This window comes from Mesoplodon densirostris, chromosome 7, assembly GCF_025265405.1.
Source record: "Mesoplodon densirostris isolate mMesDen1 chromosome 7, mMesDen1 primary haplotype, whole genome shotgun sequence".
NCBI lineage: Eukaryota > Metazoa > Chordata > Mammalia > Artiodactyla > Ziphiidae > Mesoplodon > Mesoplodon densirostris.
Window position 1 is genome coordinate 9149482 of NC_082667.1, and position 13571 is coordinate 9163052.

The following is a 13571-nucleotide window of genomic DNA, read 5'->3' on the forward strand; positions in this document are numbered from 1 at the left end:
AGGGCAGGGCGGGGATGACTGGTCGGCCCACCGCTCCCTGCACAGCCTGCTGGGAGTTGTAGTTCAGTCGTCGAAGAGCCGCGGCAATTCACACCCCTCTCTTCCGCTTCCTCCCCGCCCGGATGAATGCGCAGAATGGGAACCGTTGGAGGGTACCCAGAGAGCGTGGGACTACAATTCCCAACGGACGGTTGCCCCCAGGGCGCAGCCCCAGGTAGTCGGCTGCGGGTGTCGGACTCCGGCGCACGCGCACACGCCTCGGGCGGTGGCAGAATTCGGCCGCGTGCGCTTTCCCGCTCCAGCCGGCTCGGCGCTCGCTGCACCTCGGGCTGTCGGTTGATCCTCGCCAGCCCGCTGTCTACGCGCCGTCTCGTGGTTTCGCGCGCCTCTCCTTCTCCCTAGTTTTTTGTAGAGCCCAGGCCACGCCCGTTTCCCGCCGCCAGGGCCTGGTTCGTTCCCGCCCCAGCCCGCCCCTCTCTGAGCTCCTGCTCCTTTTGCTGGAGGCGGAGGCTCCATGTTGTCCCCTCAGCGAGTGGTAGCGGCTGCATCGGGAAGAGCAGGTGAGGCGCGCTATTTCCCCCGAGCCCGCTCCGTGGCCAACCCCGCCGCCCTCCCTGCTATAGTTTCGAGGAGACCGGACGCCCGCGCCGCCGCCCTTCCTCGTCCCGGGGTTGGGACCGCGCGCCTCTCGCTGGGGTCCCTTGGCCGACGAATTCGGGTCCGGGGGCTGCTCGCGGGGCCGGGCCAGTCGGACGCGGGCGGCGCCTTCCTCCGCTACCGGCTGGGAGCGGCCGACTTCGGGGGTCGGGCCGTGGCCCCGGAGGAGGCCGTTAGTGCCCCTCGGGGCTGCCGCCGCCCATCTGGCCCTTTCCCTCCCCACCTGGAGCGGCCCCCGAGGGTCGGTGGTCCTGGGGCGGCGTTTAGAGGCTGAGCTGGGCGCTCCGGGCTGCTGCCCTCTCCCTGCCTAGGCGCTTCGCTCGCTCGCGGGCCGGGAAACCTCGGGCCGAGTGGCTCTGGCCGTATTAACGGGCCCAGGGACTGGGGAAGGTAGATGCTTTATTTTTCAGCCTTTTAAAAAGCTCCGGAAGGCTGCGAAGCGTCTTTGAGTTGGAAGCTTTATTTTTATCCTAAAGACCTTGAGTTACAGGAGGTATTAGGGAAGTCGATTTTCAACCCGCACTTATCTCCCTAAAGGAGATAAAAGAATGTGGCCTAAAGATAAAAGAATGTGGCCTAAATTGATTTTTAGGAAGTTCTTTTAGTACGTTTGGTACAGTACATTGTTCTTTTGCTTTCTTGAATACACAAAGCATAGGGAAAGTATTAAAGAAAAAACATATAGTCACCATAAATTCATGGATTTTAATTTCATCTGTCATTCTACCTGGCTTTATTCTTGTTTGCTGTGTGTGCTGTTGAAATGGCCAGAAGTTTTCACTTGCGAAATCTAAAGGCAAAAAAAAAAGAAGAAAAGAACATTGTTTGAAGACTCTTTTAATAAATCCTAGTCCTCAGATTTGAATACGAAGTTGGATGGAATGTTTTGGGAAGGAGAGAAAAGAACTAACGGACCAAAAACGTGGTTTCGCATTTTGGCTGGCCTTTGGAGAAGCAAAACCTACGTAGTTTTAAACCGCGACAAGTATTCAGCATTGCAGTGTACTGAATTTCAAATTACTGTGTTTTTTCAATCCCCACAGAAACCAGCTCATAGTATAGAAATCTCTGTTGCTGCTTTAACACCTGTAAAGAAAACGCTTGATTGAAAAAGACCTCTACCTAATGAAGCATTACATTAGTAGAGCAGGTTGTTTTATTAGGTGTTGTTAACTGTCTTATTGGAGTAATCATAAAATTAAGAAAAGTAGTAAAAAGTAAGGATAAATGTGATGATGTGTACTAGCATAATTGTCTTAGTTTTCACTAAATAGGACTTGTTTAGATTAGGTTTTTTATAATTGGTTTTCTATGGCATAGCACATGCATTTTTCATTTTTATGCTTCCTAAGTCATAAAATAAAAGGTATACTCACACTAATTATTTAAAATGAAATAATAGAGAATTGTAAGAAGCAAGAAATATAAAGTCATCTCTACTTTCCCAATTCCCCAGTGGTAGCCATTACTCACAGTTTGGTCACGTATTCTAAGATTTCTTTCAAGTACCTTAGGGAATCCTAGGTTGTGTGAACTTGTTTGAGGTTTAAAATTTACCTGCAGTGACTCGGCATGCCTGTTAAACTTTCTATGTTTTTGTGTCTTATACTGAGAAATTGTTTAACACAACTACAGTTTAAAGTTAGTATGAATTTTAAAACATTTTCCTGACTTATCTTTGAGATTCTAGGAGCATATTCTCTAAAAAATATCAAGGGGGGAAAAGTGAGTAGAAAGCTTTTAGTTAAACGAAAAAAGTCTTTTAATTGCTGTAGAGCTGTGGTTCTCAGCCCTGCTGCTGCGCATTAGAATAACTTGGGGTTTTAAAAACCTGCCAATGCTTGGGACCCACTCACAGATTCTGATTTAATATATTGAGGGGCTAGGCAACAGTTTAAAAAAAACAACAACCCCCAAACCCAAGTAATTTAATTTCTGTGCTAATATATACAAATTTCTCTGTAGGTGGTTGATTAATTTGAATTGATTTATTACTTTATAGGAAGTATAATTTGTAATATCAGTATTTTTGTATTGAGTTGATACTCTTCCATGCACATATCTAAAGAATGCCTTTTATTGGTATGTGTTTTGATTGTTAGAATATGTTTTGATTGTTAGAATGTGTTACATATATTTCACAGATAAAGTATCAATATATTACAAATCAGAAAATAGGTTTTAGTGGTATAGTAGGTGAATAAGCAAAGAAGTAGATTAACTCTTTTTGTCTTGAAATGATAAGGACTCCACATCAAATATTGCCAGTTAAAGTCTTATTCAACTGGAATACAGGTAATTAAAACCTTCAGGAAACCAGATTGATTTTGGTGGTGGTCTTATTTTTAGGGTAAAGTCAAATAAGATGAATATTGAATTCATTCTATTAAAAAGATATTTATCTTTTTAATAGAATAGCCTGGCATCTATTCTGTTAAATGCCTGTATTAAATTAGATGCCTGTAGTATAGCCTGGCATCATTTTTAGATTCAGCCCAGTCTCTGCATTTCTGAATCTTTAATACTGTTTAGTCATAGTTGATCTTCATAAATCCATTAAGCACTACAGAATTCTTAATTGACAAAGAAAATGTGGTTTTGTTCAGCATTCTGTGCTAAGGTACAAATTTCCCCTATTCCGTTAAGTTGCATTTAAATAGAATTTTCACTGAAACAACATACGTGTATCTACCGGCATGCTTACTGCCTTGAGACCTAACAGTGTATAAAAGCACTCCCTCACCATCACCAAACCAGAGCCACACCCAGCAGTTGTAGAGTTGGCTGAGGGCTTTAGTGTACTTAGCCATACATATGATGATGTGTTTTCTTTGGCCTTTTCTGTGAATTAGGAACTTTAAAGACTGCCAGTAAGAACAAGGCATGAAAATGGTATGCTTCTGTTTTTGGGTGTGTTGCTTTTGCCCTTTAGAAAATGTGGTATTTCAGAAGGAGAGTGGAAAACTCAGGTCATAACTTTACCCTGAGTCATGCACGCTACTCAGTGAAATGTTTCTATAACTGTAGTTAAGATTTGCTTTTCAAAACTCTCTGGACAGTAAGGATGAGTACTGAGGCTGGCTCTACCCCAGTGGTTCTTAACCCAGGGCGATTTTGCCTGGTTGGGACACTTAGCAATGTCTGGAGACATTGCTGGGTCTCACAATCAGGAGGAAGCACTACTGGTATCCAGTGGGTAGAGGCCAGAGATGCTCCTAAATATCTTGCAGTGAATGGGGTGACTCCCCACAACAAAGAGTTATCCAGCCCAAAATACCAGTGGTGCTGAGGTTGAGAAACCCTGGTCTAAACTGTTGCCTCGATCTACTAAATTCTGTCTGAATTATCTGAAATAGCAATTGTAATTGCTTCCAAATAACTAGTTTCATTGAATTTATCACTGTTCCGATGGTCTTCTCAAGTATTTGAGGGACATTTAAACTTTTTTCCCCATAATGCTTTTTCTGATAGAACTTATTTCTTAAAATTTACGTTTTCCGTAGGAGCAGAAAGGCCAATTATAATTCAGTAGTCTCATCTACTTTTATTTAGCCTGTGCAGCTACTTTTTTTTTTTTTTTTTTCTTTCAGTCCTTTGAAAATTCAGAAATAATTCTAGGAAGAATCAGCGCTGTAATTTGCTCAGATCTCTACAAATTTGTCCCTATAATAATTAATTTCACTTGTTAGTCTTTCAGCCATTCTATTTGGGTTGTCTGTTTTTGTTTTAGTGCATAGCTTCTCCATTGAATCCAATCATACAGCGATTGTTTGAATAGGCATACTTAAACCTATTGGTTAGTCTGGATTAAGGTGTGTTGTGTCCAGAGTAAAGGATACGTCAGTACTTTAAAAGTAATTAGAAAAAATGTTGTAGCTTCCACATCAACTATTGGAGTCCTTTTTAATTATCCAAATATTTTCAACATTTCTACATACTTTGAAATGATGGCTGATGCGGTATTACTATGAGCTATTTACAGCACTAATCAGAATTGGCAGTGTGATATAGTTCTACCACTCACTTTTTTTTTTTTTTTTTTTTGCGGTACGCGGGCCTCTCACTGTCGTGGCCTCTCCCGTTGCGGAGCACAGGCTCCGGACGCGCAGGCTCAGCGGCCATGGCTCACAGGCCCAGCTGCTCCGCGGCATGTGGGATCTTCCCAGACAGGGGCACGAACCTATGTCCCCTGCATCGGCAGGCGGACTCTCAACCACTGCGCCACCAGGGAAGCCCACTTTTTTTTTTTTTTAAACTTAGGTTTTAAGTTCACTAAACTTAGGTTTTCCCTAAACTTAGGTTTTAAGTTCACTTAAATGTATACAGATGGCCGGGGAACTAGGATCCCAGAAACTGCGTGGTGTGGCCAAAAAAAAAAAAAGAGAGAGATGATAGATGTGACTGTGGTCAGGCCATATCTTTGTATGTGTATAAAATGTCACATCTGTTACTCATATAAATGAACATAATAGAGCATTAGCTCTTCATATCGAACATTAACTGTTCATGTAAGTGAGCATTACTGTTATCATCTCAGAATGCATATCTAGACCTTGGGAAATGATTGCTTTGCTAAAGGGAGGAGACATATAAGGTTGCCACTTAAAGGTTTTTCTAGTACTATCCCTGGAGGTTAGAGCTCCAGAGAATAAGATTACTGAGAAGTGGGAGTAATTTCACTGCAAATGGAGTATCTCTCCCCCTTAAAAAACTCCTAAAACAAACCCCCAAGTCTTTGGTGGGGTCCTTGCTGAGCAAGTTGCTTTAATGTTTTTATCATCGTAAATTTTGATCTGTTCTTTAGCCAGGACTATACAATTTTAAATTAAGCCAAGGCATGAATACGTTACCCAGCAAGTTTGGCCAATTTAGATATTCAGGAAATTTTCAGTTGTTCAAGAGAGATTGAATTTTAGAGCTATAGAATGGCTTTACGTAACTGCCTGATTTTGTAGACGAAACCGAGACACAGAGAAGTAAAGTGATTTACTCATGCTGTTACGGTTAGTACGAAACTGGGCCCAGAAATCTGGTCTTTCCTGATTGTTAGGGAAGGCCTTTCTCCTGTAGATACTCCTTCACTGTCACAACAGTCTTTGCCAAACCAGGAGCTTAAGTCATAGAAGGAAGAAATGATAGGGTCTGGTGGTATGTTTCATATAGGAAGGTGGAGTCAGGGAAGATGTGAAGACTGAAAGGTGGAGATTTGAGAGAAGTGGAGCAGCTGAGAGGATTCATTTTATCCTCTTTTTTCTTTTTTTTTTTTTTTTGCGGTATGTGGGCCTCTCACTGTTGTGGTCTCTCCCGTTGCGGAGCACAGGCTCCGGACGCGCAGGCTCAGCGGCCATGGCTCACGGGCCCAGCTGCTCCGCGGCCTGTGGGATCTTCCCAGACCCGGACACGAACCCGTGTCCCCTGCATCGGCAGGCGGACTCTCAACCACTGCGCTGCCAGGGAAGCCTGAGAGAGGATTCATTTTGATGATACTAAATGTAGACTTATAAAATGTTAGAACTGAAAGGGTTGCTAGAGGTTAAATCTTGACTCATTTTACTGTTGAGACTGAAGACTAGACATGCCCAGAATCACACAGGTTGTTAGTGGTAGAACTGGAACAGGAACTTGTCTCCTGACTCTTGTACCCATATATTTCTACATAATACTCCTCCGAGAGTGAGCTGATGGTGGAATATCCAGGTGAATCTGTCCCTTAAGCAGTTGCACATTTGGACCTAAGTGCAGGTTAGAAATTAATGACGTTGCATCACCAAAATAGAGGGTGTAGTGAAATTATAAGAATAAAGAGCTTATTCAGGGAGAGGCTGAGAACTGCAGAAGGCTAAAGCAGGGCATTGGTGGGTATCACAGGAGGCTGAAAAGGAGAACCGGTGAACGGGGATGATAAAGAGGCTGGAAGAGAACTAGGAGTGGGCACTGTTGTGGAGTCCAAAGGTTTTAAGAAGTTTTAGAAGTGGTTGGCCAGTGTGTTATATCACAGGTGTAGAGTTGAATGAGAATCAAGAAATGCCTATTGGATTTGGCAGGAGAGGTCATTGATGAACTAGAGAATGGTTTCAACAGAGAGACTGAGAGGAAAGTCAGATTGCAAGGTGATAAGAAGGGCATGAGTAGATAAGTGGTTGAAGACACACTTTCTGGGAGGCTGACAAAGAAAGGAGACTGGGAGGAGGAAGGGAAGAAACTGACTTTTATTGAGGTTCTTTACATGTACTATAGGGTTTAGTGTTTACAATACTAGGAAGCTATTATTCTATGGTAGATCCTGGGGCTGAATGTGGTAGTTTCCCTACTTCCCAGGGGCTCCCAGGAGCTCATTACAATATTATTATGTTGTAATGAGTGGAATAATAGTAAAGGTTTTAGTGGAAATAGGAAAGTGGGTTCTTTTTATGGAGTCCCTAATATGTGTCAGATACTGTGCTTTGAGATGGGTATTAGATTTATAAATAAATGGAGCTACAAATGGTTAGAAATTTATCCACAGTCACATTGTGACTAAATGGTGGGAGTTTTTCGTTTATTCCCCAACTGTTTATTGGATGTCTGCTCTCTGTGGGCACTGTTCTGGTTCTTGGGGGATATAGCATTGAACAAAAAGACAAAAATTTCTGCCCTCATGGAGCTTACATTCTAGAGGTGAGAAAGTAAGGATTTAAGCCCTGCCGTCTCTCTTGATTGCTTTTAGTGTACTGTGCAAAGTGATGGACTCTGAGAGGATGGGGTGGGCGATCAGGACAGAGGGAGGGTGAAGGTGATTGTTGAAGGATGAGCAAGTGTTTGCTGGAGTCAAGTGGAAGAAACATTTCAGGCCATGAGAACAAATGGTTGAATAGGCTGTATATTTGAAAATTTGGAATCAAGACAGGACAGGGCGTGAATCCTAACTTTCTCCTAGGGGGAAGACCAATGAGTATAAATTTACCTGGGAGGATGAGGAGAATAAAGAATTAGAGGAACGAAGGCAGTAGGGCGAATGGTGAAAGGCTTTGACTTACAGGATGGACACTTTTTAAAAAAAATTATTTATTTATTTATTTTGCGGTATGCGGGTCTCTCACTGTTGTGGCCTCTCCCGTTGCGGAGCACAGGCTCCGGATGCGCAGGCTCAGCGGCCATGGCTCACGGGCCCAGCCGCTCCGCGGCATGTGGGATCTTCCCGGACCGGGGCACGAACCCCTGTCCCCTGCATCGGCAGGCGGACTCTCAACCACTGCGCCACCAGGGAAGCCCCAGGATGGACACTTTTTAGCTTTAAGCCATCAATCCATAAATTTTTTGTTTTTTTTTTTTGCGGTACGCAGGCCTCTCTCTGTTGTGGCCTCTCCCATTGCGGAGCACAGGCTCTGGACACACAGGCTCAGCGGCCATGGTTCACGGGCCTAGCCGCTCTGCGGCATGTGGGATCTTCCCAGACCGGGGCACGAACCCATGTCCCCTGCATCGGCAGGCGGATTCTCAACCACTGCGCCACCAGGGAAGCCCCCATAAAATGTTTTTGTAGTTTTTTAAATAAATTTGTTTTATTTATTTTATTTTATTTATTTATTTTTGGCCGCGTTGGGTCTTTGTTGCCGCACGCGGGCTTTCTCTAGTTCCTGCGAGCGGGGGCTACTCTTGGTTGCGGTGCGCGTGCTTCTCATTGTGTTGGCTTCTCGTTGCAGAGCATGGGCTCTAGGCGTGCGGGCTTCAGTAGTTGCGGCACGCGGGCTCAGTAGTTGTGGCTTGCAGGCTCTAGAGCATGGGCTCAGTACTTGTGGCACACGGACTTAGTTGCTCCGTGGCATGTGGGATCTTCCTGGACCAGGGCTTGAACCCGTGTCCCCTGCATTGGCAGGCAGATTCTTAACCACTGTGCCACCAGGGAAGTCCTTGATAGTTTTTTTTTTATGTAGTTGCTGTCATGATATGTTTATGTACTGTAATGAAGGCATTCATCCCTGAAGGATGAGGTAACATCCTTAAAGCAACACTTGGGGATGTTAACTTGCATGATCAACCTAACAGGCAGTAAAGGTTGGAAGGTGGCATGGCTAAAGGAGAGGGCCCTGAGGTTTTGATTAAGGGATCTATGAGATTGGGAGGCAGGTTGTCTGAGATGCGAGGATAAATCAGCAAAGGAAATTTACATGATATCTAGAAAAGAGTGAGTGGAAATAAGATTTTTACTTGGACGATCAATAATATAGTTCTCTTGTCTTAGGAAGTGAGAGATAAAGATAGTGTGGTGAAAAGTGAGCAGCTCTATTTGTTTAAATTAAATTATTAGTGATGTGTACAGTTTAAAATGATTTTTCCCTTAAGTGGATCCAAACCAAAGGAACAAGATCTTTTAAAATCCGGTGTGCCCAGTATACTGTCGGAGAGAAATGCAGGATCACCCCAGCTCCCTCAACTAAATATAGCCTGGTTCTCTTCTTTTTCACTTTGCTATAGGCAGAAAGAGGAAGAGATGAGGGAAGGCTTTATCACTTTTTTTTTTTTAAATTTTATTTACTTATCTTTGGCTGCGTTGGGTCTTCGTTGCTGCACGCAGGCTTTTCTCTAGTTGCTGCGAGTGGGAACTACTCTTCGCTGAGGTGCGTGGGCTTCTCACTGCGGTGGCTTCTCTTGTTGCGGAGCATGGGCTCTAGGCCTGCGGGCTCCAGTAGTTATGGCTCACAGGCTCACTAGTTGTGGTGCACGGGCTTAGTTACTCCGCGGCGTTTGGGATCTTCCCGGAACAGGGCACGAACCCGCGCCCCCTGCATCGGCAGGCGGACTCTCAACCACTGCGCCACCAGGGAAGCCCCGTATCACTTTTTTTTAAAACTGTCCTTCTTAGTGGTCTTCATCTTCTTTTTTTTTTTTTTTTTTTTTGCGATACGCGGGCTTCTCACTGTTGTGGCCTCTCCCGTTGCGGAGCACAGGCTCCGGACCCGCAGGCTCAGCGGCCATGGCTCACGGGCCCAGCCGCTCCGCGGCATGTGGGATCTTCCCGGATTGGGGCACGAACCCGTGTCCCCTGCATCGGCAGGCGGACTCTCAACCACTGCGCTACCAGGGAAGCCCCTTCATCTTCTCTTGAAGTGCAATTCGTTGTCTACAGCTGCATACATTTTTGTCATGTGATTATTCTATCTTGTTTGTAGCCCAGGTAACTTTATCTTCCATACCTGTTGCCCTGACAGTATCACCTGCATCCTTAGGGTGGTAGCTTTCAACTATATTACAGTACATATCATCCATCCTTTTTACAGTTGTGTATTGTGTGCCTGCTTTGTGTCAGTTCATTCACACTGCTCAGTAAACTTTAATAGTGAAATAGATAAAATTGAAAGAGCCAGTACCATGAACTTAATTGTGAAGTCCTGGGGGACTATTGTATTGGTTACTAGGTTTGATTGTATCTCATAGAGCCTCCAAATAAGTGATTTAAACGGGGTAGACATTTTTCTTTCATATGAAAGTGAGCCAGCATGGCAGTTCTGCTACCTACCTCTCTTGTTGCTCCAATATTCCTAGGGTGTTGCCCTCACATGCCTGGTCCAGGGTGACTCGCTCCCACTTTCACATATAGCCAGCAGGAAGGGGGAAGATGCATGATATGGAAGTTGCTATATCATTTCCAGTCAGAACTTAGTCACACAGTGATACCCTGCATACAAGGTTGGGTTGGAAATGTGTTTCTTCTGAGCATTTATATGCCCAGCTAAAAATCTATTGCCATAGCAGGAGGGGAAAATGAATATTGGGGGAGCAACCAGCCATCTCAGGGACTTTGTTTGGTATTGCTTTGAGTGCTGCACAGTACTTAACCTTGTGGCTTATCCATAAGGTGTGAATAAATTGTTCTCATTTCTTCTTTTATATAAAAGTCTGAAGGTCTTCAGGTCCTGGATTCACCTGCTGTTATGGCAATAAGAACTCTAAGAGATTATTTACAGAAATGTTTCCTTTTTATAATAGGAAATAATGGGAAAGAAAAGTACTAGTGTATATGTATTATAATGCTAGAATGACATTGAATCAATGTTTATAAATTGTTTTCCAACAGTTTGCAAAAAATTAAAAAGTGACAAGAACCCTTTTGTTGCCGTCTGATACAGTAAGTATAAAAAGCGAGCAGCAGGACTCCCTTGGTGGCGCAGTGGTTAAGAATCCGCCTGCCAATGCAGGGGACACAGGTTTGATTCCTGGTCCAGAGAGCTCCCATATACCGTGGAGCAACTAAGCCCATGCGCCACAACTACTGAGCCCACGTGCCATAACTACTGAAGCCCACACACTGTAGGGCCTGCATGCCGCAACTACTGAGGCTGTGTGCTGCAACTACTGAAGCCCGCTTGCCTAGAGCCTGTGCTCTGCAACAAGAGAAGCCACCGCAATGAGAAGCCTGCGCAGTGCAATGAAGAGTAACCCCTGTTCGCCACAACTGGAGAAAGCATATGGTCAGCAAAGAAGACCCAATGCAGCCAAAAATAAAAAAACTAAAAAGTGGGCAGCAATTCCCATACTTAAAGATTAGAGTCTGGCAGTCAAAGCTGTTTTGTCGACTTTGCCTGCTGTGATCATTCGGCCTTCAGTGCTTCTCAGATGAAAGTGTTTCTGGGACCATGTGTATGATTTTGGCCAAATCTGCCTACCTGTTCTATGCTCAACTTAATATTTGTCCTTCAATTTACTTTATATTGATTAGTTTTTAAAACTTAGCCTCCTTCTAAGCAATAATCCATTAAAACATGGTTTTGTTTCCTAATGTTTAATAGTCATTAAAATACATAATTATTAAAATAAAACAAGTGTCATTTTAACTACCTAAAAACATCTCCTTTAGTACATACACTTAGGGAAGGGAAATAGTGCTTTGCCTCATTTCATAGGCCCCACTGCTCTTTTTTTTTTTTTTGCGGTACGCGGGCCTCTCACTGTCGTGGCCTCTCCCGTTGCGGAGCACAGGGTCTGAATGCGCAGGCTCAGCGGCCATGGCTCACGGGCCCAGCCGCTCTGCGGCATGTGGGATTTTCTCGGACCGGGGCACGAACCCACGTCCCCTGCATCGGCAGGCGGACTCTCAACCACTGCACCACCAGGGAAGCCCTCCACTGCTGTTTTTTTGTAAACCTTCCATAAATCCACATAGCTAAGTGGCTCTGAATTTCAAAGAATTAATATCTTTGTGCTTTCAACTCTAGAAGAGAAACTACTGGTTAGTGCTTAATTTTGAACTAAAGAATTAATTGTCTCTAAAACCTTGACTAGGTTATTAAGAGTGATCTGCAAAACATAGCCACCTAAAGATCTTTTCAAGCTTTTCTCCAGAACCTGTTGGGGAAGATGCTTAACTTTTGTAAGCCTTAGTTTCTTTATTTTTAAAATGGAGCAGTATTATTTACCTCGTAGGGTTGTTCTGAGGATTAAGTAAAATGATGTATTTAAAAGGCTTAGGGTCTTCCCCGGTGGTCCAGTGGTTAAGACTGCACTTCCCCTGCAGGGGCCACGGGTTAGGGTTAGGGTTTCCCTGGTCAGGGAGCTGAGATCCCACTAGCCACGTGTTACGGCCAAAAAAAAAAAAATACGACTTAGCGGTGGCAGTCACCCTTTCTACTATTGGTGGACGTTTGGGTTATTTCTAATTTTGGACCATTTTGAGTAAAGCTGATGTGAACATTCTTGTATATATGTCTTTTGGTGGATATACACATACATTTCTCTTTAGGTGTATACCTAGGAGTGGAATTGCTTTATCATAGTTATGTTTAGTTTTAGTGTATACTACCTAACGATTTTTTCTATTCCTATCAGAATGTATGAGAATTACAGTCGTACCACAGTCTCTCCCACAGTTGATATTGTCAGTCTTTGAAATTTTAGCCACTCTGATGGGTGGGCAGTGGTATCTCATTATGGTTTTATTTTTAAAGTAATTTATTTATTTATTTTTGGCTGCATTGGATCTTCGTTGCTGCACGTGGGCTTTCTCTAGTTGTGGCGAGTAGGGGCTACTCTTTGTTGCTGTGTGCGGGCTTCTCATTGCGGTGGCTTCTCTTGTCGCGGGCTCTAGGCGCACGGGCTTCAGTAGTTGTGGCACGTGGGCTCAGTAGTTGTGGCTCGTGGGCTCTAGAGCGCAGTCTCAGTCGTTGTGGCACACGGGCTTAGTTGCTCCACGGCATGTGGGATCTTCCCGGACCAGGGATTGAACCCGTGTCCCCTGCATTGGCAGGCGGATTCTTAACCACTGTGCCACCAGGGAAGTCCTGGATATCCTTTTTTAATGAAATGCTCGTTCATAATCTTTTACCCATTGCTATTTTTAAAGGTGGAATGTTTGTCTTTTTCTTTTGTTTTTCTATAATGATTCTGGATATGAGTCCTTTGGATTTAGGTGTTAGGAATATTTCCTCCTAGCCTGTGACTTGCATTTTTACTCCCTTAAGGATGTCTTTTAATGAACAAAAATTCTTAATTTTAATGAAGTCTAATTTGTCATTTTTTTCTTTTATGGTTGGTGCTTTGTGCCATGTTTAAGAAGTTTTTACTCTTCCCATGTTAAAAAATACATATTTAAAAAATATTTGAAACTAATTTTTTTTCTCTACAACAACATAGGTGATGCTATGGAGAGTGGAAAGCCTTGTCCAGTGCAGGTTGTTTTGGTTCAGAAAGACCAACATGCCTTTGAGCTAGAAGAGAAAGCCTTGGCCAGCATCCTCTTACAGGAACACATCCGAGACCTTGACGTGGTGGTGGTGTCAGTGGCTGGTGCCTTCCGAAAGGGCAAGTCCTTCTTTCTGGACTTCATGCTACGATACTTATATTTCCAGGTAAAGTAGAATTATTTCATTTCAAATTAGAAAGTGAGACTGTTATGTCCAAAAGAGCAAAACTAAGCTCATGAATTATTCTTGATGTTTAAA

General features: G+C 43.8%; 1 protein-coding gene across 1 annotated transcript in view; it reads left to right on the forward strand.

The window, feature by feature from the left end:
- Positions 1-242: 242 nt before the first annotated feature.
- Positions 243-13571, forward strand: part of ATL3 (atlastin GTPase 3) — a 52056-nt gene continuing 38727 nt past the window's right edge. The window contains exons 1-2 of the mRNA XM_060103066.1: positions 243-560; positions 13264-13478. Coding sequence (XP_059959049.1) covers positions 515-560; positions 13264-13478 — 261 coding nt within the window. The 5' untranslated portion in view covers positions 243-514. The remainder of the gene's footprint in view (positions 561-13263; positions 13479-13571) is intronic.